This window comes from Protopterus annectens, chromosome 8.part0, assembly GCF_019279795.1.
Source record: "Protopterus annectens isolate FY-2018-M chromosome 8.part0, PAN1.0, whole genome shotgun sequence".
In the NCBI taxonomy this organism is placed as follows: domain Eukaryota; kingdom Metazoa; phylum Chordata; order Ceratodontiformes; family Protopteridae; genus Protopterus; species Protopterus annectens.
Genome location: NC_056741.1, coordinates 1,806,336,446 through 1,806,363,066, shown reverse-complemented (window position 1 = coordinate 1,806,363,066; position 26,621 = coordinate 1,806,336,446). Strand labels below are relative to the sequence as shown.

The 26,621-nt window shown below is 40.2% G+C and overlaps 1 protein-coding gene across 1 annotated transcript in view; it reads right to left on the bottom strand.

The window, feature by feature from the left end:
* The window catches only part of HYDIN (HYDIN axonemal central pair apparatus protein), a 6,673,197-nt gene that overhangs the window by 4,231,020 nt on the left and 2,415,556 nt on the right, over nt 1-26,621 (bottom strand). The window contains exon 24 of the mRNA XM_044079523.1: nt 14,732-14,870. Within this exon, the coding sequence (XP_043935458.1) occupies nt 14,732-14,870 (139 nt within the window). The remainder of the gene's footprint in view (nt 1-14,731; nt 14,871-26,621) is intronic.

Sequence of the window (26,621 nt, the reverse complement as noted above, 5' to 3'; positions counted from 1 at the left end):
TATAACTCAGATACACCAGACAAACACCTACCACCACTGGATGAATAATCCCAGGCCTTCTGTTGTAAAAACACAGTAAAATATAGTGTCACATGTGCAACACCACCCCAAACAAACTAAAAAGGCAATAAATAATTTAAGATGTCAACATGTCTGGAACATTTCTCCCCGGGCCTCCGCTGAAAATTGGTTCGTTCCAAGTCGGACATTCCTGGTTAACAAATGTAAAATAAATAAATAAAAATAAAAAAAAACAGCAGTGTACTTAAAACAGCTTATTAGTGTGAGATTACTTAGTAAAAATACTTAGCTTTGGCTGAACAGCACCAAATGCAAGATAAAAACTTTTGAGGCATAGGGGAGGGCACCCAACAGTTGTTGAGCTCTGTGAAAATGAGCCGAAAGCTGCTCAATTGTGCTGAATTTATACAGGCAATAAAAACAAGGTAAGCTGACTAGTAAGCCCTCTAGACAATAAAAGAAATATACTCAGGGCTCTCTATTGTGTTTCCCAACTTAGATAGATCAGGCTACCATCTACTGCCACTAAATGGAAAATTCTCAGTCCTCTGGATGGAAAAACACAGAAAAAAAGCTTGTCAGAGTGTAAAAATATACTACTGTATCCAACAGTTAGCTAGATAATGGATTCAGGGCAAGTAAAACAGCAACCAGCAGAATGGATAATGACTGGCAAAATGCACTTTTTAAAAAAATAAGCACAAGGAAAGCCAACCAAATAATTAAAAATATCAACTGCAGTGTTGAACTGGCGAAGCTTTCAAAGCTCAATTTACAGTAAGAGTGGGCAGGTTAAAAATCACCAAGTTTAAAAAGCAGAGCAAGAAACAAGAGAATGGGTGGAAAAAAATCACCACCAGGGAGTGAAAAAGTTCTTATAGTTTTTGTAGGCCCTGAGTCTTATCTGAGAAGGCAAGGCCACAGATATATTTTGTGTAATTAAGTATCACCCAAGAAGAAACAAACTAACCAATTAAAAAAACAAGTAAAATGTGAAGCTTAGGTAATTTTAATGTCTATCTGCTAGACAAAACAAAAACACAAGACCAAACAGATTTCTCAAAACAAGAAAACAAAATGGAACAGGTAATACAAAAAGCAGGCAAAAAAAGATTACATTACTTTCCTTGCTTCTTTGTTTCAAATCACAAGCAGGGAGTCAACCAGTGTTTGTAGCTTTTGCAGACTGAGTCTTATCAGACTGTTTTGGTTTTAACTTTAGTCTTCTCTGATTCTGTATTTATTACCCCCTGAAATTATTCTGGTTTTCACCTAGCCTTGAATGGTTACTACAGGCATTGCTAGCTGGCCCAGTGCTGTACTTCTTTGCAAGCTTCTGCTACAGTGTACACATAATACATTCGTACATTGCCCAGTTGCTGCTATAAGAAGGCAGATGCTCAAGTTGGATTGCTGCATTGCAGCTGTTACTACCTAACTCAAATTACACTATCTGTTGCTCCCTAACCAGTATAAACTGATTTTTCAAATTAATTACAAATTACTGATGCATTTTGTACAGCACATATGCCTACCATCACACTGATACAATACTGTGATCATCTGTGCCAATCATCTCCATCATGTAGATATATGGCAACCAATTCCCCTCTTGATAAACTTCTGAATGCCAACAATGCCTCATATTTAATTATGTTTTAATATTGCTGCAGTGTTCTTGAATTACACTGTTTTAATACTACCTTTTCACTTGTAGTACTATAACTACAGCATTCCTGTTTGAACTTTCACACTTTGAGTTGTGATATCATTTATTTTTACCCCAAGTGAACTGTGATCCTACTTGCAATTTGCTCACCTTGTGCATTGTTTTTACTGGTAATGCAAAGAGCTTTCAGCACACCATATACATTTTTAGTTGCTAATAGTTTAAGGTATAAAATTAAATAAAATCTACAGTAACCGTTAATATATCACACAAATTATTTAAAAGCTACATAAACCACTGACTCTCTACAGCCTCAGACTGTTCAACTTAGCTGGCCAATATTGAAGTACATTCCACTTTTATCCTTTCTATAACCAGCCTTCTTGCTCTTGGTATTATTAGGCAGTGTAGGAATTGTCCAGTGCTTATCAAAATCTCCTACTAGATCAACATGTTAAAAATTTTGTTATTAGTGAAATACACAACCTGAAGGCCATCTGTTCACCATAACAAAAATTAAGCTTCGCACAAGCTTACTTCCACCTCTGCATGCTTGCATGCACATATACCGAGGCTGTTAGGAAATCAATCACTGAGCCACAGTCTCAAACCAATGGAAAAACACTACCACACTCACTCACAAAGCACCCACAATATAAAGTTCCTTACGTAAAGTGAGTCACAACATTGCAGCCTATAAACCATCCACGTCTAAGTTAGTAAACACAAATGGAAATGTTTTAGTTACAGGTGACTCCACTTTTAGGCACAGAGATTCTATTCTCACCAAGCGTGATAAGAAGAGGGAGACAGCCAGTTCTCTTTCTGGCGTTAAGACTCCCAATACTGCAAAAGATCTAAAATCCATCATACCACATAAAAAAATCTATAACCTGATAGTTGCCCACGTAGGCGTGAATGGTTTGAAGCAATAAAAACAGTGAACATACAGATAAATATGACGGATATCACTATACATGGGTCCCAAGAGGAACTCTATGATAACTTTGCCAAGGATAATGCAGAGAATCAAACAAAAGATAATTGGCTTCAATAGTTGGCTAAATAACTGACATTATTCCAGGAGGAATGGTATGGTACGGAAAGTGAAAACTGAACTGCGTCAGTCTCTGAGTGTAAAAACACTGAACTCTTTGTTGGCAGTCAAAATGAATGAAGAACTGGATGTCTGTGATATTAAGCGGCCAAAACATGTTTTAGAGGCAGCCTCAACATCATTTTCACATACACCCAGACGGAAGCCAACATCTCTGAAAAGCCCTGAAGAAATGTCCAATTTTATGGCTGGATTAATAAGTAATGCAGCATCTTTCAGTAAGTGATCCTGCATGGGAAACATTTTCAGCATTTTCTGCAGCACTGCAACATAAAAAGCTGCAACTTTTTTGTAAAAGTTAAATTCAATAACTGTGCCGGCAATATCCTCCTCGTGGCTGTTCATGTACTGCTTGACTTCATAGCCAATCCGCAGTTCACCATTTGGTAGAACACAGCTACTGTTAGTCAACACTGTGTTTGATTAGTCTGACAGCAGCTGCAGATCTGAGGACTCTGCCAGCGTACTGCTGCAGGAGTTTATGCACAGTGGCATGCAGTGTCAGTAGCTGACTTTCTCTGCTCTGAAGCTGTATGTTGAACTCCAATAAGGGTTCCAGTGCATACTTAAGGAACATAAAAATCATATGCACTTCATGACTCTACACGTTTTCAGAAATTAAGTCAATCTTAGCAGACCTTGGCTCTGCAGACAGAAAATATGAATTTAGAGCTGGCCACATGTCCAGGGTTCTGTTAATAAACTTACCAAGACTGAGCCACCTAGTAGGTGCATGTCTAATGATCTTGAGAGGGTCAGTATCTGTGAACAAAGCAAATTCCTGCAGTTTTTGTTGTCTTTGTGCACTAGAACTGAAATGACAGTACACATCTGATATAAGTTCTTCAACTGGTGAATGTAGTGCTTCTACAGCAGCCTTACTGCAGAGATCTGCCAAGTGGCAGAGACACCCCATGTTTATAATTGTGGGCTTCACCTCCTTTAAACGAGACAGCACAGAATTGTGTTTGCCAATCATTAAGGCAACATTGTCTGAAGAAAAGCCCACAATGTTGGAAACTGGAATGTTACATTTTGTCAGAGTGGACATTAAAGAATCAAACATTGCTTGTCCAGTTCCTGACACACATTCTGACATATGAAGGAATCTTATCACATTTTTGCTTGCCTTTTCATCAAGGTAACCAACAAGGATGACTAATAGTTTGTCATCTCCAATGTCTGTGCTTTGGTCCATATATACACAGAATGGTGATTTCTGGCAGGCTGCTGCAGCATCATTTTGGTAATGAGGCCCCAGAACATCCCGTGCAATGCATGATGCCTTCATCGCTCCATATGTCATTTTACAGAGAACATCTTGATCCTCTCCACACTTCTTCATAAATTTCAGGATGTGTTCTCCTGCTGCAAATGATAAGTTGTGGTTAGCAAGGAGAGACACAAAACCAACCTCTGCCTCAACCACCTTTGTACTTGTTAAACTCTGAGGTCCAAAGAAATCCACCATAGATCTTCCAGCTGCATGCTTGCAATTCTGCCTGTGTTTCTCACTGTTGGCATGTCTTTGCAGATCATGTCAGCCCCCTTGATGGATTGTGAAATCCGTGTTACAAGTCTTGCAGAAAGCAAATTTCACTCCACGCCTACTCATAGAAAGCCAGTCAAAGGCACTTGCCCAACTTGGCTGAAAAATTGTGTATCTTCTCTTCTTTGGGGTGCGATCTATATCTACATCCCTGTCCTCACTGTAATCTGGGTAGTCTGTACCTAGCAGGTTTGTAAAACAGTGGTGTTAAACAATGAAACAAATAGGGCTACAGTATAGAAAGGAAAATTAGAAAATGTCCTCAATAGCAAAGATACAAGACAATAGGGCCATAACCTACCCATATCACTGGACGTTTCCTGACTTTGCACCCTCTTCTCTTGCTCATCTCTGCTCCTTTTGTTTACTATAAAGGCGTGCATGCTTCACTTCCTTGCTTCAATGACACTTTCAATCCTCTGGTGCTCACTTGCCCACCTAACCAGTGTTGCAGAAGGGAAGAGTGACTTTCATGACATTCAGTACTCAAAGCACCCTTGATTATCTCAAAAGCCATGCCAAGGATAAACACATCCAGCTTAACAAAGGCACTTGCAACACATATCATGACAATACTACTTGCATTTTACATTCACCATTTTAGATGTGTTCTACCCCTGTCCTACAGCAAGGTGGGGGCCTGGCAAAGATGCCTAAAAAGGTACTTAAAACCAGGGCCCTCTGCGCTTTTACAAGAATGTGCCATTTAAGACAAAGAATTCAAGATCAAGTTACACAAAGTTCTACCAAAAACAAAACTGGATACGTTAAAGCATCCCATAACTATAACTCACTTTTGACATCCATATGGACATACTTCTCAACCTCTTAGTGCAAGAAAACTGGACAAAGCCCAACATAAGAGGGACAAGCAGCACAGAGACTTTAAATATTGTTCTTATAACCTTAGAAATATTGCTCTTAAAAGCTTAGAAATATTGCTAGAATATTGCTCTTATAACCTTAGAAATATTGCTAGAATATTGCTCTTATAAACTTAAATATTGCTAGAATATTCCTCTTAAAACTTTAGAAATATTGATCTTATATACCTAGAAAGTTGCTAGAAGAGGACCTGTCTTGGCATAGTTTCTCAAAAAAAAGGCAATTAATTTCAGAGACACACTAGGGGGACAAGCAGTAGAAACAAACACTTTAAATATTGCTCTTATAAAGCTAGAAAGTTGCTAGAACAGGACCTGTCTTTGCATACAGTGTTTCAAAAAAAAGGCAATTACTTTCAGAGACGTACTAGGGGGACAAGCAGCAGAAACATACAACCACTTTAAAAACTGCTTTTATAAACCTAGAAAATTGCTAGAACAGGACCTGTCTTAGCATTCAGTTTCTCAAAAAAAAATAAAAGACAATTAATTTCAGAGACGTACTAGGGGGACAAGCAGCAGAAACATACAAACACTTTAAATATTGCTCTTATAAACCTAGAAAGTTGCTAGAACAGGACCTGTCTTGGCATACAGTTTCTCAAAATAAAAGGCAATTACTTTCAGAGACGTACTAGGGGGACAAGCAGCAGAAGCATACAAACACTTTAAATATAGCTCTTATAAACCTAGAAAGTTGCTATAACAGGACCAGTCTTGGCATACAGTTTCTCAAAAAAAATAAAAGGCAATTAACTTCAGAGACGTACTAGGGGGACAAGCAGCAGAAACATACAAACACTTTAAATATTGCTCTTATAAATCTAGAAAGTTGCTAGAACAGGACCTGTCTTGGCATACAGTTTCTCAAAAAAAATAAATGGCAATTAATTTCAGAGACATACTAGGGGACAAGCAGCAGTAACATACAAACACTTTAAATATTGCTCTTATAAATCTAGAAAGTTGCTAAAACAGGACCTGTCTTGGCATACAGTTTCTCAAAATAAAAGGCAATTACTTTCAGAGACATACTAGGGGGACAAGCAGCAGAAACATACAGCCACTTTAAAAACTGCTCTTATAAACCTAGAAAGTTGCTAGAACAAGGACCTGTCTTGGCATACAGTTCCCCCCCCCCCCAAAAAAAAAGACATACTAGGGGGACAAGCAGTAGAAACAGACACTAACTATTGCTGTTTTAAACTTAGAAAGATGCTAGAATAACAGAATCTGTTTAGGCATACAAAATTACTATAACTTCAGAGACATTCTAGGGACACAAAATACTGAGACTAAATATTAATATGTACACACTTAGAAAGTTGCTAAAATAACAGGATCTGTAATAGCATACCACTTCTAAAGGTAAATATTTTCAAGTTCAACCATTACAGCTAAAAGCCTAAAACACTTACTTGTGCTCTGCCTATAAACACCATAGTACTACTTCAGCAATACAATCCAAGGCAGCACTGTCACAAATAATCCAATACAACCACCATGGCACAAAGTTGATATTCCAACTCGGTTGTAGAGCAGCGTAGCAGAAAGAAAATCCTCAGCAAACACACTCCTCTCACCGACCGAGTCACCTCTCCGTCCTGGCAGGCTAACTTCCACTTCCGAGTCCGACTCCCGCGATCTCTTCATCTGCAGCCAGCCGCTCCTTCCTTCTTTCTTCCAGCCAAACTTTTTATGTAGTCAGCAGTCGGTCGAAGTAAAATCTCTGATTCCTGGAAGCCTTTTTCAAGCCATTATTTTGGCGTGAAAAGGCTTCCAGGAACATGATTGGCTTGTATTTTGGAGCTCTCATTGGCTCCTGACCTCCTCAGACTATCTAAGAAATTGAGACACAAGTCCGGCGTGCTAGTATGCTCCAAACTTGTACAACAACACCATAAATCCACTCAGACAAGTGGTAGAAATCTTCACGAAGGCAACGTAAAAAATACTGGTTTATTAAGATGTTTAAACATCTTAATAAACCAGTATTTTTACGTTGCCTTCGTGAAGATTTCTACCACTTGTCCAAGTGGATTTATAGTGTTGTTGTACAACTTTGGAGCATACTAGCATGCCGGACTTGTGTCTCAATTTCTTAGTTTGTTTGCTGTGTTTGGTTTCCTCAGACTATCTGATTGGCTCGTAGACCAAGTTCGTGATTGGTCGTAAATGCAGTCTACGAGCCAATCAAAAACTGCAGAGCACAGCCAATGAGGAAGAGTAGCAGAGCTATGCATTGGTTTGTATACCGCAATGCAGATTGGCAGTAATTGCGGTATACAAACCAATCAAAAGCTTTGTAGTGGAGCCACAGCTGTTCAATGCGGAACAGCGGAACAGTGGCTTCGCTCTTCATTAAATGTGGAGTGTTACGCATAATCCGGAGCACTTGGATGCTCTGGTGGCATCCCATGGTGGAAATGGATCCCCATTGGGGGGTCTTAGCAGGAAATTTCTCTTAAGACAGGCTTTGGAGATTTTAAGAGAGGCAGTAGAGGAGTCAGTATCCCGTATGAGAAAATCCGAAATGGCAGCCATTTACAATTTGACAGTAGAAAAACTAGACCCTTTCTGAAAATGTTCTGATAGAAATTCCAAGAATGATGGGATAGGAGTGGAGGAACAGATCCAATCCTCTCAAAGAAGCCCAAATAGAAAATCTGTTCCACATGCTTTGATAAATGTTTTTTTGTTGACTGTTTTTGTCAGGAAGAAATAACATGAACTACCGATGAGGAAAGCCTGGCATCTATACCTATTGTCAAAATTGGAGTAACTATTTGGTCAGTTTAAGGGGTTGTATATCAGGTAGAGGAAACCCTGACAGATGTCTCAGAAGATCCAGGCTAGGATCCAACATTCAAGGTGGGTATATTAAATGAGGCCAGCAAAACTGTCAGATCCAGAAAGGAGTAATGAGGGCCACTCTGGTCTTGTACCTAGTGGCTTTCTGACTGAATTTTTTCAAGAGTGATATCAGAGAAAATGCACAGAGGAGACTTGTGGGCCAATTATAGACTGTCCCTGTGATAGGATTAATGTCAAAGTAACTACTGTAGGTGTTGCTCAGATAGGAGGCAAAGAGGTAGCAGCAAAGTTGGCACCAGTAGCTGAAAATTTTTGCTGACGTTGTCTGTTTGAAAGACCACTTGTGAGACAATAGGAATGACCTGCTGAACTTGTGCATTTTCCTTCTCAGGTATGTACAGTGCTGTCAGAAAATGATGGAAGCAGTTACCCATTACAATACATGTGCATGAATGTGTTCCTCCTTGTTTACTGATGTACCATACCACTAACACATTGCCTGTTTTGATGGACATCAGACCCTTGGGTAGGCAGTGCTGAAAAGCCTAAAACACTAGGAGGACCTCCCTCATCACCAGGATTTTGATGTGAAGGTTGGGCTCTAGAAATAAGCTACTACCCTGAATAATCCTCCCCTCAAAATGCCACCCATCATCCATGAAGGGGCACATCTGTGGTCACTGTGGCCTGGGGAATCAGTGGACAAAAAGGTCTCCCATTACTGACAGGTAAATTATCCACCATTTGATATAATCTCTGCAAATTTGTATGAGGTGAATATTGGCAAGAAGGGGGTGTAGACTGTGACCATTAGACTGAGAGAGTCCACTATAATACTCTCATGTGGTATCTTGCAATTGGAACTAATGTGATGACAGAGGCCATCAACCCTAACAGATGAAGAATTAGCCTTGCTTGAGGAAAGGGATGTTAAACTACCTGAGAGACCATTATTTGTAAGGACAGCACAGTGGTATCTGGAAGCTTGGCAATTTGTAGAACTGTAAATCCAAAAGCCACCAACGAACTCTAATACTCAAATAAACCTAAATAAAATGCATGATCGGTAAAAACTTCAATTTTATTAACAAAACAACCAAAAAACGTAACTGGTTAGTGTTAGCGCTTTCATTCCATACATAGAACTTTATCAGACCAAGTTACTATTAATTAAAAAGCCAAATAAATGCACTTCTGAATCACATGACTTTCACCTGTTAATGAGTTAACCCTTTTCTTTTCAAAACAACTTTATAATGCTCCCTGTCATTTATTCCAGAAGAACTACACATTTTTAATCTTAACAGCCAACAATACTATTTCCAGTGTAACTCATTTTCAGCTTCCAGTCTAAAATCATGATTTATCTCCTGATCTATTACAGATAATTTAAAGCATAATTTATCCATGTCATTCATATGTTTCTACTTTACATGTTTTGTCAAAGCATTACTTAAATGCAGAACCTCTACAGCTCTTATGTGCTCATAAATCCTTTTAAAAAATTCTCTAACAGTTCTCCCTGCATAAAATGCAGAGCACAGCTCACAAAGGGCAATATAAGCAACATACTTTGATTTACAATTATATGATTCATTGGCCCAGTCAAACAACTATGAAGGAAACTATCTATTCCATCTATAGAAGTCACGTTTCATTTACAATTACATGATTCATTGGCCCAAGCAAACAACCATGAAGGAAACTATCTATTCCATCTGTAGAAGTCACATTGTGTACAGTCCACTTAGGCACGACTTCTAAAGCAATTACCTGCCGAGGTTTTAAATCCACTTTCTGCTATTTCGTTGGTATCTGGCTGAGTTAAAACCTTTTCAACAAGTCCACTTCCATTATCCAAAAGAGTACTTCCTGGGGTATCATGCAGTGTAAAACTGGAGGGAATCACTAAAAAGCTAGAATTCAGCTTGGAAGTTACACCAGAGCTCGAAAAAGCCATAACAGTATAATATAAATCCAATAATAGTATGCATAATGTGAATTTAAAAAGAAACATAGTGAAAGGGCAATTTGTTAGGCTAAGTAAATTAACAGAAGATCCATATATATTTTTTTAATTTAGAATGTGAGGCATTAAAAACATGTAAAGCAGAAACATATGAATGAAATGGATAAAGCATGCTTTAAATTCTCTGTGCTACATCAGGTAATAAATCATGATTTTTAGACTGGAAGCCGAAGATGAGTTAGAATGGAAAGAGTATTGTTGGCAGTTAAGATTAAATGCTTGTAGTTCTCCTGGAATAAATGACAGGGAGAACTATAAAGTTGTTTTGAAAAGAAAACACTTAACTTTGAAAATGTTTACCTTTTAATTGAGTACAGAATGAAAGCGATTACCAGTTACTTTTTATGGTTGCTTTGTTAATAAAATTGGATATTCGTGCAGATTTTATCATTTGTGTATTTTAATTTATAGAACTGTGTTGATATGACATCCTACAAAACTGCATTTGTTGTGTGGGAGACAGTTGGCTTTTTGACTGATTTACTGTGGTCCCGGTATATCTGTATGATGGAGCAGTAGTACCTGTTGTTGTACCAGCAAATCCCTGGAAGTAGCAGCTAGGAGACAATCATCTAGATAAGGGAAGACCTGAATCCCTGGCAATTGGAGGTAAGCTGCTTCTACTGCTATAATTTTCATGAACATCCGGGGGTGGGCAGCTGTGATGAGACCAAAGGGCAGTGCTCTCAACTGAAAATGACTGGATCACAGTCAGAAATGAAGAAATTTTCTGTATAGCCTCTGTATCTTTATATGACAGTTGGCATTCTGGATATCTACAGAGCATATCTAAATTTCCTACCTCAACAGAATTAGTATGGACTGTACCATGACCATCCAGAACTTTGTTTGTCTCACAAACTGATTGAAATGGCTGAGGTCAAAAACTGGCCTGAGGGCCACTGACTTCTTCTGAACTAAAGAACCTGGAACAGATTCCAGATCATAAGTGGTTTAGTGGGACCTGTTGGAATACTCTTTTTTTCTAGCAACTTTGAAACCTATGTTGCTGAAGATTCCAATTGACTGGTTGGGACATCGGGAACCTTTAACTTCTCAAACACCAATGCGTCTAATCCAGCATCAATAAAGGCTCTCCTCCGTATATTCAATCATCAATACTTCCTTGATACAGGCAATAATCCACAGGTCCAAATAAAACCAGAGTTTATTTAAATAAATAAAATAAACGACCACATACACAAACAGATTAAGCGCTTTCATCTCCTGCACGGAGCCTTCATCAGAATCTTAACTTCTATTGTGGAGGGTACAAAAAGGAAATGGTGTAGCCTGCGGTGATTATCCTTAGCACCCAGGAATCTAATATGTTTTGCCAGGTTTGTGGGTGTAAGGTTAAGCACCCCAAATGCCTTCACAGTGTGGCAGTGAGGTAAACCTTCAGGAGGGTTTATAGGGTCTCTCAGTGAAGGGACTGTGAAAACCCTGATTATGTGGTCTACCTCTGCCCCTTGGGTAATGTCCTTTTGAGATACCCCTCCTCTGCCTCAGGGTGGGGGGGGGGTTCTCCAGGAGTACCTTGGTTATAACTTTGTGAATTTCTGAACCACATCTTCTTACCACCCTTTTTGTTCCTGGAATAGGTCCTCTGAAAGGTGGAAACATAGATTCTCTCAGCAGACAGGGTCTTAATGTCCTGCTCAATCCTAGTAAGCATTTCTTTAACTTTTGGCCCAAATAGGGTGCAGCCATCGAATGGGGAATTGAAAGACATCTTGGAGGTTACCATGAAATTGCAGAGATACATCAAGGAATGTCGACTCATGGTAATGATAGTGCCTGCTGCTCTAGTAGTACCAATTGCTGCATTAGAAAGCAGGCACATGCCCACATTGTAAGTGGACTGTAGGGTAGACAGTTGAATGTCCATTGTTTTTTGAACATTTGGTGGTAAATTACCCAACAGGGACTTGGAAATCTCCTTGATCAGGTCACCTTGAAAATGAGTCATATTTACAAGGTAATTCAGTACTCTGCACAATTCCATTTTTTCAATCTGTCCAACACCCTTGACTCCCTGTTAAGGGGATAAAGAGAAGCAGTCTCCTCAGAACTCTCATTTTCTGTGACTGCTGCTATTATTATGGCATCTACTGGTGGTAGTTTAATACACCATTTCTTGTCTTATGGTGCCACTAGAAGGCTTTCAGATTTTCTGGGAATGGATTCATCAGAGTCCTTCTATGCTCGCTGTGCCACAAGATCTTTGAGGGCATGCTCAGGCAGTACTACCCATGACACAGATAAGCCAGTAACAATAGCCCTTCCAGGAACAGAGATTAGTCTGGGGAAGGGATTTCAGTGGACTAACCTCCCCCCATTTCATCAATTCTAGGGTGTCACCAAATGTAACTTCTTCAAGGGAAGGATCTAGGGGATCATTCACCTTCATCCAAATCTGTGTCTTCAATGACAGACTCTGAAGATACTTGGAAATTATCTCTGGGGTACATCTGCAGACAGTTCTGAATCTGACTGGGAAGTTAAAGGTATTGACTGTGCCTGTCAATCAAAATGAGAGGAATAAGTTACAGGATCCACTGGGAGTCAGGACAGATCTTAACTCTAAGTCCGTACCTGCCTTTTTGACCCAGCCAAGACTCTTTCAACAGCACCAAACGCCAACACCATGATCAGAACCAAGGAAATGTGCTGCCTATCCAAAGCCTCAGGATACAGGTGGTGACAGCACTCCTTGACACATTAGGTATTTCACATACTAAGGTAGAACTGATAGCAGAGTTACTGACCCTAGTGTTGGAAAATAACATATTTCAGGGGACAGATAGCATATATAGGCAGGCACAGGGGATAGCCATGGGCACCCCCTGTGCCAACACTTATGCAAATCTTGTCCTTTCCCATTGGGAAAAGGCTCATGTGTTATGTGATAGTGTTTGGAGAAGACAATTGTTCATGTATCTACGTTTTGTAGATGATATATTTATTTTATGGAAAGGGAATAGTGAAGATTTACATAATTTTGTTGATTATCTTCACACTACCACCACCTTTTTTAGATTTAGTGTTCAAACTTCGAGAGAAACTATGGATTTTCTTGACGTTCGTTTGATACAGAACAAGGAAGGTTTTTCTTCAAAACTATTCAGAAAGGAGTGTTGGAAAAATACTTTGCTGTCGTACGACAGCATGCATCCAAGACATACCTTCCCAAATATAGTACAAGGTCAATTGAGTAGAGTTTCTAGAATTAGTAAAGAAAATATAGAGTTTGAGGAGGAAGTCATTCATCTTAGAGAATGTTTTCAAAATAGGGGTTATGGTGATAAGATGGTTGGTGACATCATTGAGAGGAATAAACCCCTTAGGCATAATAAACATAAACCATGGTTAAATCGACAACATAACATAGAAGACAGTGTACCAGTCAAGGTTCCTAAATCTAATGGACATAAGGTGATGCTTACGTATGGTAGTGATGCTAGAGGGGTATGTGAAATCATACGGAAAAATTGGAATATAATAGCTAGTGATGAGAGTTTGAGAGATATGGTGGGCACATGTCCACAATTTGTTTACAAGAGAAACAGGAATTTAAAAGATATGCTTTGTAAAGAAAGGAAATTGAATACAGGTGGGAGGCGTAAAGGTATAGCTGGGACTGTTCCATGTGGATCCTGTAAGGCTTGTGGACATATTAAAAAAGGGACAGAATTTAAACATCCGGTTAATGGGCAACTGTTTGTGTTCAGAGGCAGGGCGACCTGTAGGACCACAGATGTGGTCTATATAGCAGAGTGTTCCTTATGTCCAAGTTTTTATGTAGGGAAGACAAATAAAATGTTAAAAGTTAGAGTTTTACAACATTTGTCCAGTATAAGAAATAAGGATGAACATAATGCCTTATACAGGCATATTGGAGATCACCCTACACATAAATTCACCTTTAGGGCCATTGTAAACTTAAAGCTAACCTGTAGGGGGGGGTGACATTAAACAGATCACTGAATTAGCTGAATCTAGATGGATCCTAGAGCTAACAGCCCATAGGAATCCAGGGCTAAATGATGTGGTCCCCCTTAAACCCACACTTAGTAAAAGGCGGGTTTTTTATTGAATTTTGATTGGATACATTGTTTTTTAAAAAAGGAGTTTTTATTGTAAAAATTTTATCTGATGAAGGGCAACCGCCCGAAAGCGCTAATACCGTACTGTTTGTTTTGTAAGGAATAAACTGTGTTTTATACAATCAGCAGTATCCAGCTACGGTTTTTCGTTTATTTTGGACTGTACCTTACATTTTGCTGGGTTTTGGCATAGCATCGACCTTTGTTTTTGATTTTTGTAGAAAAAAAAGACACTTTAGCTTATTTTGAAAAGCAGAGCTCTTTGACATACATCTGGAAGTTTCAGGCAGCAAATCAGATTGAAGGTAACTCAGTGAGAGTAGGGAATTATGGGTAGGGGAAGAGTTAGAGCCTTGAATCCACAGCATTAGAAGAAAGTTTCAAAGTCAAATCCAATTGGATCAGACATCCCAAATGCTGAATCAGATGAAAATAGACAACATCAGATCTAGTGTTACAAGAGTGTTGGCTCACTGTTGTTTTAAATTATAGATCTAGTGAAGCCACGTCAAATAATAATAAATACAAAAACTATATACCTCTCTCATAGAATGCTGAAGAGGGAAGTCAGACAACGTCTCTTTGGGGGAGCCTCTTCCCTCCCGAGTCTCATTTTCTGCATCGGTCTTCTCTCTCCCTTCTAAATCACCTTCAGGAGGCTTGAAGACTTCTGTTCTTCTGTATTAATGAAACAAATCAGTATATCAAAGCACAAGTAACAGATATATGGTGTTTTGTTAGTACTTCCATAGCATTCCATATACATAGTACAAACACTTGATAAAACCAGAAGTTATATACTTACCATAATGCTGGATCTTTTTCATCCTAGTCCATTTGATATGACTGACGGGTACCAAGCCACTTGTTGGATCAGATCTGGCCATTTGCTAGTGCTCCTATTTTAAAGCTCTTTGATATTTTCCTTCCATAATTCCCATGGGCCCTTCCAAATCTCAAATAGAATTTGCTTGCCTGAAGGGTCATGTTACAGAGTAGAATCCAAGAAGGAAGGAAGGCCAACAGATTAAATCAGATCATTTGCAAATCCTTGAAGAAAATGACAAATTGGTAGGGACAAAGGAGGGAGGGAGGTCATATTTGTTTATTCACTTATTTATTTATTTACCATGTCCTAACCAAGCAGGTGAGCTGGTCTACTGACTCTTTACAGTCATGACCCAGGTGATTAAAAGCTAACAGAAGTATATGTGAACACAATACAGAGGTCAAGGATAACAGAAACTAGCAGTTCATAAAATACTCTTGTGTAAAACCTTACCACAACAACAGTAGATGTCCTTTTCACTGCTGCAGTATTCATTACCTCTGGGATCTCCTCCTAAGGATAGCCAATGTCCAGCCAGCATACAAAAGCCTTTATTACCTAGGAGCATAATACATTAGGCATATGCTCACCAAGCATAAAGGTGATGTACATATGCTCTCAATCCAGAACTAAAGTGTCCCAAGGAGGATCAGGACCCTTAGTGGAGAGGAGAACATGTACATCCAGAAATAGGAGGGCAATAAGAAGAATCTCTCAACCAGAAAGAACACACCACCCATGGTAGAAGATAAAAAGAAAAGGGGGTTGGAATGAGGGAGGTAGTGAATACTGCATCAGTGAAAAGAGAGAAATCTACTGTTATGAAAACATTTTTAAACAACTGTACTATGTCCTTCCATATCACTGCTGCAATATTCATCACCTCTGGGTAAGTATAAAAGCTAGTGCGAAGATGGAGAGGAGGAAGGCAAGGAGGAGCACTCCACAAACCCAGGAATGATGGCCTTGGCAAATTCTGCCCTGGCTTTTGAAAGGACATCCAATTTGTAATGGGAATGTGTGAAGAGAAGAAAAAGTAGCAGCTTCAAGGATGGAGTTGGTGTCCAAACCCTCTAAAAAAGTCCCTGAGGAAGCCATTCCCCTAGTAGAATGAGTCCAAATAGAAGCCAAAAACTGTTTGCCATGAAATCTATAACAAAAAGAAATGGCCTTGGAAATACAGGAGGAGATGGTTTGCTTAGAAGCAGCTGAATGCAATCTCCTGGCACAAAAAGTAACAAAAAGCTAATCAGATTTATGAAAGGCTACTGTTTCGTCTAAACAATATCTGAGCTGTCCATGAAAGTCCAAGGTATGAAGAGCCTTGTCACTAGTAGATTGTGGAGAAGGGAAAAGGAAGGAAAGCTGGATTAATTGATTAAGGGCCAACTCATTGACCACCCTGAGCATACAAGAAGGATTTGTAAGGAGAGACTCCCTGTCTCTACGAAAAAACAAAAAAGAAGGGACCACCATCAAAGTCTGGAGGTTAAAGCAATCAATAAAACAGTCGATCAGGTGCAATGTTGCAAAGAAAAAGTAGGTTTGAAGGGAGCCTGAGTCAGTTTTTCAAGGACAAAAGTAAGATCCCAAGGAGGAGGAATAGGCTTTCTTGAGGTCTGACATGAAGGACATGTTTCAGAAATTGTAAAAAATACCCAATGGATATTACACTAGTAAAAGTAAAAACATAACGACCATCCAAGTATTCCGAAATGTTTTAATCCACACACTAAGCGCTTTCACCATCAACACATGGCATCTTCAGAGTGAATGGAATCAAATTGTTCCTTTACTTTTATATATAATGTTAAAACAATACTCTAATTGGCCAACGCCATAATTACCTTGTTCTTAAAGAAGCATACATCAGGCTATACAATACAGCTTATGCACTTATAAAAACAGTTTTATAAACATATATATTTCTATAACATTTTTCCTAGTGAAAAATATATATGTGTATATGCATAACATATAACAACATTTTTAAAACAACACTTTAAAACATTGCATTTTTCAAAACATTGCTTTTTACAAAAAGTTGTATGCCAACAGTAAACAGTTTTTTCCCCTTCTATATAACATTTGCCCTTTGTTTTAATATAGGTTTTAGGGAGATGTGTTCATTTAAACTAGGTAATATAAAGGCTTTTAACAAAATCTGCCATTTGTATTCTTTGTTTTCCAAAAGTTCCACCTTTAGTTTTTCATCTCCCCCTCTTTCACTACACAACACCCTATCTATAACAAAAAATACAAATCTCCTAAAATTAATACACTTCATGCTGTGTGCATATAGGGCATTGTGTATGTCATGACCCTTAATGGCCCTAAGATGTTCAGCTATCCTGTCTTTTAGTCTGCTAATGGTCCTGGAAGAGTCAACTGTAACACAATAAAGGTGGTCTATTTGGCAAAGTGTACCAACTGTTGTGCCTACTATGCAGAAGGGGAAAAATTGAACAATTTGATTCCATTCACTCTGAAGATGCCATGTGTTGATGGTGAAAGCTCTTAGCGTGTGGATTAAAACGTTTCGGAATACTTGGATGGTCGTTGTGTTTTTACTTTTACGTTTCAGAAATTGATTGGCTTCAAATACATAGGCTAGAGGATGGTTCAGTAGGAGACAGGCAAAAATTGCAAGCAAATCAGCTTTCACTGAAGAATATGCTAAGCCAGCATGCAGATGTTTACAAAGGCATGAAAGAACCAAGGGGACACATTCTGAAAAGGGATCCTATTGATGTTTAAGGCACCAGACAGAAAATCTCTTCCACTTGGACATATATGATGTTCTGGTATTGGGTTTCCTGGCACCTGCAGGACCCTAAGCACATCCTTAGATAACTGGTGTTGGAAAGAAATCAAAACTGTATCACCCAAGGTGTCAATTGAAGAGTGGATAAGTGAGAGTGGAGGAGAGATCCACTGTCTTGTGTGAGAAAGCCCAACTGGTGAGGTAACATGTGATGACTGACCCTGGCCATATGGAATAAGAGGAGGAACCAGTGCTGTCTGGTCCAAAAGAAAGTCACCAACAAGATTTTTGGAGTGTTTCCTGATCTTGTGAAGGTCCTTGGGAAGAACAGGAAGGGGAGGAAATGCATAAAAGAACATTCCCTTCCAAGAGAAAGGCATGGTGTCCATTTTCTAAGCTAAAGGACCAGGGACTCTGGAAAAGAGCTAAGGGAGTTGCTACTTCAGAGGGGAGGCAAAGAGATCCACTTGAGGAATAACCCACCAATGAACTATGTCCAGAAATGGGTCTATTTCAGATGATAGAAAGTTCATTTGATAGAAATTCATTTGACCGAGACCATAACACCGAAAGTTCAAAACACTGAAAACCCATTTGACTGAAACACATAACACTGAAACATGAAATTAAAAGGATTGTGGCCTTTTCCCCACTGTAGTGCAATCCTGGGATTAGTATATATAGTTAGGGGGGATTAACTATATATATTAACAATGGGCGGTGTGGGGGGCATAGCTCCCCACATAGTTCATACATTTTTAACCATACACATGGATACTTATAACTGCAATGAATAACTCTTTGCAGAAAACAATATTCACCTAAACTATATGGGGAGGCTGTGCCCCCCACACCCCCTCAACTATATAGACTAACTGCAGGATCGCACTACAGTGGGGAAAAGGGCATATACCTTTTATTGTAATGTTCAAAGTGTTATGAGTTTCAGTCAAATGGGTTTTCAGTGTTTTGAACTTTCGGTGTTATGGTCTTGGTCAAATGAATTTCTATCAAATGAACTTTCTATCATATGAAGTAGACCCCCCCAGAAACACATCTCTGTGAAGCATCCATTCATGAGGCTCTGTCCTGGACCTGGTGAAAGAATCTGCCACCAGACTGTCTTCTGAAGGTATGTAGACTGCGTGTAGGGTCACGCAGATTTATGGTTATTTCCAAGTCTTGAAGAGCTACTCTGAAAGAAGGTGAGACCTCATGCTCACCTGCTTGTTGATTTACCACGACTGTGGTGTTGTCTGTAAAACCCTGCAAAGGACTTGGCACCCAGAATGAGTAGAAAGCTTGGACAGCCAGAATGAGAGCCCTCATTTCCTTGATGTTGATGTGGCATACCTGTTCTGTTGTGGAAACCAAAGGCCCTGAACCTTCAGGGTGCCTGAAGCATCTCCCCACCCCAACTCTGAGGCATCTGTGAAGAGTTCCTAGGATGGCTGAGGAGGATGGAGGGGAACACCCTGATTGACAGATACCCATTGACTCCACCAGTTAAGTTCCAGTTTGAGTCAAGGGAGCAGTGGAATCAGATATCGTAGCGGATGGCAGTGTTGAAGCCACAATGATCCGAGATACCACTGACATTTTCTCATATTAAGCCTGGCCCAGAGAACCATGGGGATGATAGAAGCCATGAACCCCAGAGCCCTTAGAAAGTCTACGGCCAACAGATAGGACAGGGGAAGCATGGAAAGAAAATAATTCATGAGATACAGAGCCTTGGTGGCAGGAAGAGAGGTTAGCATTAGAACAGTTTGGACCCTACAGTCTAGAAAGATGTGGTACTGGGATGGAGTCAACATTGACTTTTGAAGGTTGACTTTGAACCCCGGGCTGTGCAATAGAAGCTAGGTAAAATGAAGATCCTGCACTAGCTTGGTTTGGTATAGGGCCTGAAGCAAAATGTCATCTAGACAAGGAAAAATCTGAATGCTCCAAAGTTAGCAAAAGGCAACCACTGGAACTAGCCATTCAGTAAATACCCTCAGAGCCATAGAGAGCCCAAAGTGCAAAGTAAAGTACTGAAAATGAGAGGAATAAATAGAGAAATGCAAATATTTCCTGAATAGGAGGTGGACAGGAATATGAAGGTAGGTGTCCTTTATGTCCGGTGAAACTAGGAAGGCCTAGGGAAGCAGAGGAGAAATGGAGTATCATTCAAACAGATAGCACTATGAGCAGTGTGTTTGGTAAGAAAAGATCCAGGACAGGTCTCCAAAACCCCTCTTTTCTTGGGGACCAGAAGCATTCTGGAATAAAACCCTAGACCCCCTCTTAGTCTGTAGAACCAGTTGAATGGTACCCTGCAATAAATTGGATCCTGGGAACTACCGTCCCATCAGTCTGATGAGCCTGATCTGCAAAGGCATGGAACGCATTATCATGGAACTTATAAACAAAGACATTGGCAACCTTCAAACACTGGACCCCATCCAGTTTGGGCTCGTGAAGGGCCGATCTTGTCTCCTGAACCTGATTGACTTCTTCGAATCAGTTTCCAGAGCTATGGATGAGGGTAAGGGAGTCTATATGGACCTCGCCAAGGCCTTTGACACCATGCCCCACTCTGGAAACATAGATAAACTTACTAAGCTGGGCATAAATCTCTACGTCAATCAAAAGGTTGCCAACTGGCTTACTAACAGAATCCAGACTGTAAAAGTAGCCGACTCCAAACCCAGCTCCAGACAAGTGACAAGTGGAGTACCTCAGGGTTCAGTCCTGGGACCACTCTTGTTTGGCATCTACTTCTCTGAAGTACAGGCCAACACTAAGGGACTCTAGCTAACAAAGTTTGCAGATGATTGCAAACTGGGAGCCATTATTGAATCCCCAAATGATGTGGATATTCTACAAAAGGGCCTTACAGAAACAGATGCTTGATGCCAGAGCCATGGGCTCAAGCTTAATGCCAAGAAATGCATAGTTATCCCCATTGGGAAAAACCATGTACCCATGAATTACCACATAGGTGGCAGTACAGTAAATACCGAAAGTGTGATGAGAGACTTAAGGGACACAGGTGGACAGTGGTCTCACCTTCAATAACCACATCACCACAACAGTCAGGAAATCCTTCTATGTGGCACACCTCATCACTAAGGGTTTTTTATCCAGAAAAAAGGAGGTCATTGTCCTACTGTACTCATCCGTCATTAGACCCATTATAGAGTACAATACCCCATTTGGTATGTACCTCACAAGACATCTGCAACAGTTGAAAAGGCCGAAGAAATACCTCACTAAAAGAATCACAGGCCTAAAGCAGATGCCCTGTACTGACTGTCTAAAAAAACCTCCAGCTATACTCTATGGCATATCATCTACTCAGAGGTGATCTCTACTTAACATACAAGGCCATGTCAAACTTTGAGCTGTTGGACATGCTCCACTTAAAGAAATCCCAATCCCTCAGAGCCACATGCTCCAGGGATCTAAACCTTGTCATCACAATGAACAAAACATGCTGGAGGGATAAGTTCCTGACCCAGAGACTCCACATACTCTGGAATAGACTGCCCATACATGTCAAGCAGAGTGCCTCCTTGGCGCTCTTCAGAAGGAACCTTAACGATTGGATGGGAGATAGGAAATTCACCCCGGGCAGCACATCAGTCACCCTGCTAGACAGGGTCCACGGAAGTAAATATTGTGGGAAGAAATATCCAGGGAATTGTTTTGGCTAGGCTTGTATAGGCCCTAGGACTGATAGCCTAGTACCAAACTATGAACCTATGAGCCTATGAAAATGAGGGAGTTGTTCTGCAGGAGGTTGAGGGATACTGGAGAAGGAGGGAAGGGTTTTGCAGGCCATAAAGTAATACTGCTTAATACTGCTTGACAATAGAGAGAACCCAAGAGAATGTGGTGATGTTTTTTGCCAAACTGTGAGAGACAGAGAAGGTGTGCAGGACAAGGGAACCTAGCCAAGAAAAAGGGAGGGTAGAAAGTCAGATGGCTGCAGACTTGTCAGGAAAGGACAGATTTTGTGGGCAAAGCATTTGAGTAGGATTATTAGAAAATATAAGCCTAGGACCCTTCTTATCCTTGGAAGACTGACTAGGCAGTCTACACAAAAAGGCAGTCTTACTAGAATAGTTCCTCTGAAACCTGGGAATGGGAGAAACAGATGTGCTTCAAATCTTTAAGACCTTGCAGGGTCAGGGTAAGGCCATGAAATAGTTCTGTGCCACAGCCGTACCAAACAAGCTTTGATTATCCAGAGGAGCATCCAGGAGTTTTACTTTAATATCATCTGGCAAGATTTGAAGGCGAACTCAGGAATAATGCCTCCTCATACAGTCAGAAGTAGCAGCACTAGAGGAGGCATCCACTGCATCATAGCTGCACTTTACAGAGTGACAGGCAACTTGATACATGGACCCTAATAAGGAAAGAGCTGAGGCCTTACCCTCAGAGTCAGGCATGTCAGAGACAATATTTCCAATATGAGAAAGAAGAGACAAAACATATATCATATGGGTCTGGTAATTTACAGCCCTAAAGGCTAAGGTAGAAGAACTGCATACTTTTTTACCAATTCTCTCCACAGCTCTACTATCCTTGTCCAAAGGAAGGAGCTTACAAGAGGGCAACAGGCTATAAAGCTTATCAGTAGACACAGAAATTACCACATACTCAGATGAAAGGCACTTGTACAAAAACTTGCAGGCATCTGGCACCTTATAGAACTGGTCAAGCTTCTTAGGGGCTGGGAGTCTGGTGTCAGGGAAGAGCCTAGAAGGTATCCAACACAGAAGTCAAGCCACGACAGTAGACAGTTTAGGAGAGTCCATTTGTAATAACACATAATACCTTTTCTGGATGTTAAATAACTGGGAACAATCCCACTTAAGGAGTTCCATCATACACAGGACTGTATCCCCAAAGGATAGTTCATACAAAGGAGGAATCTGGACTGAGATTCCTCTTCCTTCATCTCATAGTCTGAAGGAGAATGCAACTAAGAGAAGTAGGCTAAAGAGTCAGCATCAGAGTCACATTTCTCATCCAAGGACTCAGGGTCTCTAGCCTATTTGGGGGTAGAAGACCAAGGGAGTGAAGGAACCAAACCCCCCTTAGGATGTACCCCCCTTAGGATGTTTCAATGCCATTAAAAAATTGAACAAGCCTTGAGTGAAATCTTATAATTCCCTCTGTGGATCCCTGGCAGCAAACATGTTTAGTTTTCTATCCTTTATTCAATGGTATGTGCATCTTGACAAAATGTGGTTGTTTGGACCCAGGCCTGGAGTCGATCAAGGTACCGAGCATCTCTTGCCTAACAAGTATCTGAGGAATCCCTTTTGACTCCTCAGAGATAATTAGTTGTGGCTCTCCCTCAACATCTGCAATGGACATTTGCAAAGCCTCTTGGGATGTGTAAGCAGCAGGTTCTGTGCCAGCCTCTGAGAAGACTGTAGCAGAAGAAACCACAGATAATACTGGACTGTCAATGTGTTCCCATGTACCTCAAGAGAGATGTTCAGTGGTAGCTGGATTGCAGCAGGCTCAGACCTAGACTTCTTGGCCTTCTTCTTGAATGGTGACTGTACCTCTGGGATAGCAGATTCTCCTATGGTATCCTGGGCCAACAGCTTGAGATGGTGATTCTCAGGATAAATGGAAAGGGAAGAAAGATAGCTATGTAAAGTCTGAGGTACAAAAGCCTAACAGATGGAACACGGACTGTGGTTGTGACATGAACCCAAGCAAAATAGGCACCTATTGTGGCATCTGACTCCCACACTGACCATTTCCCATTCTTGGATGACATGTATACCCATTGAAAAAGAAAAAGGAACCCCAATAGGGTATTTATCTTGAAGTGTAGGCTCAGTATAACTAGTAAAGTGAAGGGTATTCAGGCTCCCCGCAATGAAGTTTTGGACTGAGAGTGTACGTATGTAATCTTTATTCCCTACGCTTGCACGGGGAGCACATATCTAACATACAGTGCTTCTAGGTAATAAAGGCTTTGGTATGCTGCTCGAACGTTGGTCTGTCCTTGGCAGGATATCCCAGACGTGATGAATACTGCAACAATAATATGGAAGGGCATCATATGATACAATTTAGGAACATTCAAAAGAGAAAGAAAATTGCATACAGTATGAATAACTTCAAAGAAAATAAAGAGTAAGAGTACTAAATTAGAAATTGCTATGTACAACTTATGAAGAGCAAGGATAACTTATGATCTAGACTTCTGTGTAAGATGGGCTAAGTATTGTTTTAGCCAGTATCACAAAAGCAGTTACATTTTGCTTCATTGCTTAAGTTTTCAGTCAGTGAGGTTTCAAAGGCATGCTGACTTTGATTATTTTTGACTTCATTTGAGAGACTATTCCCAATAGAAAGACCTAAGTTGAAAGGACTCTTTCACCAATTGACTTGGGTCTGACTAGACTAAGTGTGGTATCCTGCCTGGTTCTAAGTGAGTTGTTTGTTTCCCTGGCTAGAAGCAATCTTTTAAGTGGGAGAACAGTAATTGCTGTTAAGAAATTTGTAAATAAGATTGGCTTGTAGGTATGTTGCTAGCCACCTGGGCAATTTGAATATTAACTCTAGATGAGTGTCACAGTTGATGATACACCCTGCCTTCATGTGTAAGAATGGGATAAAGGGGCTGTGGATGCAGGTATGTTGCTCTGCTGGTAATGGGAAGCCAGCTGACTAGGTACACTAGTTCACAGTGGTGTTTGTTAAGGTATGCTAGAAGACCAAAATGGAATATTTTATTTTCAGTGATTTGTAGTTTGAGCAACAGAAATGTTTTTTAGAAAGTGAAAAAGCCCATTGCACAACCTTGATGGCAGACATCCCAGAGAAGCTGTGGCCATCTGCACTGGAGCTGAGATTTCCAGTACTGGCTGATCACGACTCCCATCGGATCCATGCCTATATGATGGAACCAGACTCGATCTATCCAAGGGGCAAGGACAGATCCTGCCCCACAGATCTGCCTCCAACACCTCAGCTTCAGGACATATTCCAATCTGAAGGTATAGGAGCAGAACTTTGTCAGGGATGCCATTGGAGTTGAAGAAGTGATTTTCTTTGGATTCAACTCCAGATTTCTTGGGGCTGTTAGACCCTGGGGCTCTGAAACTGTAGGTTGAGTCAGAGAAGGAGACAGTATCTAATAAGAAGTTGTTGGAAAACTCACAGATCCAACAGGGGATGGAGCAGGTATGTCCCCCATCTGGTTCTGAGAAATGTTTACATCATCCTATCCACATCCACTTCTGATAAACTTCTGGAGGATGTGGTGGACTGTGGCCTAGAATGTTTCTTAGGAGTCTACATGAAAGGAGAGTGCAGGGGTAGGAGAGATCAGATCCAAGATAAAATCTGGTGAGCTGAGCACATTCTTTGGCTAGGTGAGGTGCTGAGTTTTGAATCTGAAGGACTGGGATCCAGGGTAGGAACTGTACGGCTGGCTGATGATATAAATTAATCAATTAATCCAAGGTTTTGTGATCCAATGGTTTCAAATCAGAAGATCAAGTCTTCAGGTTAGAGGGCATTGGATCTGAAGATTTTTGAACTTTAGTTGGCAGCTTCAAAAAAGTCCTACAGGACTTTGGTGGATAGCATTTTCTATGCGCCAAAGGTGCAGATTAAGTAGATTTGCTGGGGATTTGATCTCCAAAAGTAGGTGGTGAAGCAGGAGGAAAAAGTCCTTTTAAAATAACTTTGCTGCGTCTGTCAGCCAATGCCCTGGAATTGAAAGCAGCACAAATATTGCAACTAGAATCCAGATGGCTGGCTCCAAGACATAAATGCACTCCTTGTGGCATCCGAGTTAGGGATTTTATGCCCACAAGAAGTGCATTTTATGAACTCTGTTGGAATGTCAGTCATGACAGGAGAGTAGAGATCAACAGTTCAAGAATAAAAAGCGACTTGCTAATAAAGAACAAAGATTTTGAGGAAGTAAAGGAAAGAAGAATTACCCAACAATGGGACTCAAGAATTACTTTAACAGGTAAAATAGAGAATACCAAATATGGTGAAAAAGCAAGTAAAATACTATGTAGAAATATAAAGAAAAATGTAACGCTGTACTGAAAAAACTAAGAGGGAGGAAAAACAATTATTCAAAGAGTACAAAAAATCTCTTACAAATTACTGATGTAATCACTCAAGAGAAGGATTCTGCATCTGAGCACAATGCTGGCAAATGAGATCCTAGGTATTGAGGATGGACCAGGGCATTATGGGTAGAGAGAGAAGCTCACGAGTGGGATCCAAAATCTATACAGTATGTGGCCGAGTCAGATCTGATGACTGGATTCATAACCCATTCATTGAGGAAGAAAGAAAAGGACATCAGATGTTAAAGAATTTCCAGTACACAGAGTCCAAACACCAAAGCAACCAATGTGTCAAACCAGTGAGTTCCACACACTAACTGCATTAAAATGCCATAAAATAATATTTAAAACCAATTTAAACTACATTTTCTTGTTGGAGAGAGTAAAACCTCCACATTACATTCAGATAACTTCATTCACGGTAAAATCACATTCCAGTGTTACAGATGCAGTATATAATACATAAATGCTGAAAAATTCCAAGATCTGCAATACTGTCCTGTAAAAAAGATGAAAATAAAGTAGAGTAACAATAGTCATGATGGGCTCTGACTGCATGAGGTAGCTACTAGAGTCTAAAAGCACACATGCACACACTCACGCACACACACACACACACACACACACACACACACACACACACACACACACACACACACACACACACACACACACAGAGTGCGTCTGTGAGAAATACTTAAAGTTTCCTCAGAAACAGTAAA